At 52.3% G+C, this 3237-nt stretch overlaps 1 protein-coding gene across 1 annotated transcript in view; it reads right to left on the reverse strand.

Moving 5' to 3' along the window:
* Positions 1-1047: 1047 nt before the first annotated feature.
* DHRS7C (dehydrogenase/reductase (SDR family) member 7C) overlaps positions 1048-3237 on the reverse strand; it is a 34527-nt gene continuing 32337 nt past the window's right edge. The window contains exons 5-6 of the mRNA XM_006898560.1: positions 2758-2904; positions 1048-1263 (exon numbers count right to left, since the gene is read on the reverse strand). Coding sequence (XP_006898622.1) covers positions 1055-1263; positions 2758-2904 — 356 coding nt within the window. The 3' untranslated portion in view covers positions 1048-1054. The remainder of the gene's footprint in view (positions 1264-2757; positions 2905-3237) is intronic.

The raw sequence follows: 3237 nt of genomic DNA on the forward strand, positions 1-3237 counted from the left end.
AGGCAAGGACTTTGAAGATCCTGGAGGGACCATTCCTTGGAGAAGGACATCATGTTTGGAAGGGTGGATGGACAGCGTAGTAGAGGAAGATCCTGGATGAGATGAACTGACACAGTAACTAGGGTAATATGGGCATGTGTATCAGAGGCAGTGAGATTGGCTCAGGATAGGACAGGGTTTAGAGCTTTTGTGCACAGGGCTGCTATGACTCACAGGCAAATCGATGGCATATAACCACCACCACCACCAGATTACTTGAATTTTAAAGGAAACCTATTACTCACTCACATGGGTCACATTTCTAGAGCTCAGTAGCCCCTTGTAGCACATGGCTGCCGTACTGGACAGCGCTGGACAGGGAATTTCCAACATTGCCAAAGGTTCCAGTGGGCAGCACGGTCTGGAGGTGGTGTCATGTCTTGCTACTGTTGGCTCAGGCAGGCCAGCTGGGTGTGACATGGAGGCAGTTTTGTGAGTAACTTTCTGCACAGGCTTATGGTCACAGTGGGAGGAAGGGTTAGACCATGAAAGTCACTCTTGTGTTTACTTGTCACCTACAGTGTCTAGAAGCTTACCCAGAAATGTAATAGATTGAACAGTGTTAACCCAAACCATCTTGGAATCCTAATTAACCCCTGTGGATGTGAGCCTGTTTGGAAAGAGGGGTTTTTCATGCTAATAAGGCAGTATCAGTGTAGAGTGTATCCCAAACGTTCTCACCCTGAGTTTTTTAAAAGAACAGAATAGACTCTGGTGGGGGAGACCATCCTCAGAGAGAGGGCCACCAGAAGCCGAGGGACCGCCCAGGAGTGCTGACAAGGATGCAGAGAGGAGCCTGGGGCCCTGATCCGGGCTTGTCAATCAGTTCTTTCAAGTCCCGCCCTTGTGGCCTTCTTTCTCCTGTATCAGCGCTAGGGTATGGGGAGCGCAACTCTGGCTGGTGCTCAGGGCGCAGCAGAGGGCACCCGCGTTAGGGCTGTGGCTTCGCGCAGAGGACACAAACCCGAGGCCCGGGAGAAAGCCTTTATTCTGGGAACCCGCTGGAGCCCTGCAGTTAGCTGTCCTCCGGGACGTTGAGCTTCTCCTTCACCCCGCAGGCCACCACAGCGAAGAAGACCTCGGGGAGGAGCGTGCGGAGGTACACCGCCGCCTTGGGGACCGGGTTGGCCATGAAGACTTCCTGCTTCTTCCTCCTTACGATACGCATCACCTCCTCGGCCACCTCCACGGGGTGCACCCCATAGGTCAGCTTCCTGAAAAAGACTGAAAGCCCGCCCCCCCAAAAGGGGGTCAGGGTGCTGTTCTGGCCTCAGATCGTCAGAACCCCCAGGAGCCCAGAGAGTTGTGGGGACGCACGTGTATGTATGTCAGTGTATCAAAGTGGAGGGATGTGTGTGTGTGTGTGTGTGTGTGTGTGTACGTACCAGAGTGGAGGCGTGTGTGTGTGTATGTGTGTGTGTGTGTATGTGTGCCAGAGTGGAAGCCTGTGTGTGTCTGTGTGTGTGTGTGTGTGTGTGTGTGTGTGTGTATATACCAGAGTGGAGGCCTGTGTGTGTGTGTGTGTGTGTTGTCAGGACAATGGCCACTCACAGCGGGAGACCCAAGGGAGACCTTCCAGGATCTTGGTTTCCTTATCTGCAAAATGGGCACAATTTCCTTCCTGGTTAACTTAGCAGGGTGATTGTGAGCTGGACAAAGTGTGTGTGGAAGGGCTTGGGAAAGCTGGTGTCGTGTGAACTGCAGCGCTGTGGTTTGAAACTGTGCTTGTCAAGAGCCTTTGGAACCAACTGGTCTGTTCACCTAGTTGGTCCATCTGGGTTCCCCGGTCCAGTCCTAGTGCACTGGCCGAAATGCAGCATCTTACATTCCGAATATTCTAGATGAATAACCCAGTGGAGCTGCTTACCAAAAGGCAGCACACCTCTGGCGGTTGGAGTCCACCAGTGGCTCCAAAGGACAAAGATGGGCTAACTCCTGCCCTTGAGAGCTCCAGCCTTGGACACCCGTGGGGAGTCACCTGGAGCCAGGCTCTGGATGGCAGTGTGTGTGAGATGGGAAACAGCGAAACGGTGCATTTGCAGAGCTTGCTTCATGGGCTGCTCCAAACCTTTACAGCAGTAAACCCCATGCTCCCCACAGCGCTGCCAATGTGTGTCTGAGTAAAATGATGCTGTATGGGGTGGCCGGGCTGATTTGTTGGAAGTGGATCACCAGGCCTTTATTCCAGTGTGCTCAAGGAGGCCTCAATCCTTTGGGTCAGCAATGAGCATGCTAACCCTTTCTGTACTACAGACACTTGCCAGACAACGGTATGAGGCAGGTATCTCCATTAAACCACATTTTCTGAAGGGAAAACTGAGGCCCAGAACATGAAGAGATTTGTGTCCAGTCATACATTATGCCAGAGGCAAGCTATGCAGGCTAATAGCCTGGTTCCTGAATCTTCACGTTGGAAAACAGGAAGATTATGAACATAGACACTGAGGCTCAAACACAGCTAATGGGTGATATACCTCAACCAGACCATGGTCCAATGGCTTACAGATCAGTGTTCTCTCGACTGCGTGCCTCAGAATGAAAATTTTGAAGTCTCATTCCTATTAGCTTGTTGCCAGGACTCCAACACCCCTACTCTCATGCTCCATGAACACCCCTGGTGCCCGGCAATGCCAGACGGTCCCAAGTCGCAACTCCCCGACTCCCTGGAGCTCCCTGCAGCTCCCCACTCCTCCCTCCAGCTTCCCCCTGGAATCTCACATTTCCAAATGGAGGCATCCCAGTTTCCCTGCCCTGGATGGGACCGGATGAAAGTTGGGCTGATAGTGCTGATGACGACGTCATATTCCTCCACTTCTGCCCGGAGACAGTCGAAGAAGCCCAGCACTGCATGCTTGGAGGCAGCATCTAGGACAAGAGAGGGGCTGGAGTGGGTGCGGGCAGACCCTTAGCCCTCACTTCCAAGAGTGCGCGAGTAGGCGCCGTCCTGGTTATCCAGTCATCTCTGTCTGGCATTTCGATTGTTTCCACCTTTTAGCTACTGCAAATAGTGCTGCAGTGAACATGCATGCAGGTGAGTTATATAAGTGAAAAAGAGTTAAAATGGCAAAGGTTGTGATTCCCTCCTTTCCTTCCTTCCTTCCTTCCTTCCTTCCTTCCTTCCTCTTCTTTCCTTCCTTCCTTCCTTCCTTCCTTCCTTCCTTCCTTCCTTCCTTCCTTCCTTCCTTCCTTCCTTCCTTC

Source organism: Elephantulus edwardii, unplaced genomic scaffold (genome assembly GCF_000299155.1).
Source record: "Elephantulus edwardii isolate Elephantulus edwardi_28Jun2011 unplaced genomic scaffold, EleEdw1.0 scaffold00233, whole genome shotgun sequence".
Classification (NCBI taxonomy): Eukaryota; Metazoa; Chordata; class Mammalia; order Macroscelidea; family Macroscelididae; genus Elephantulus; species Elephantulus edwardii.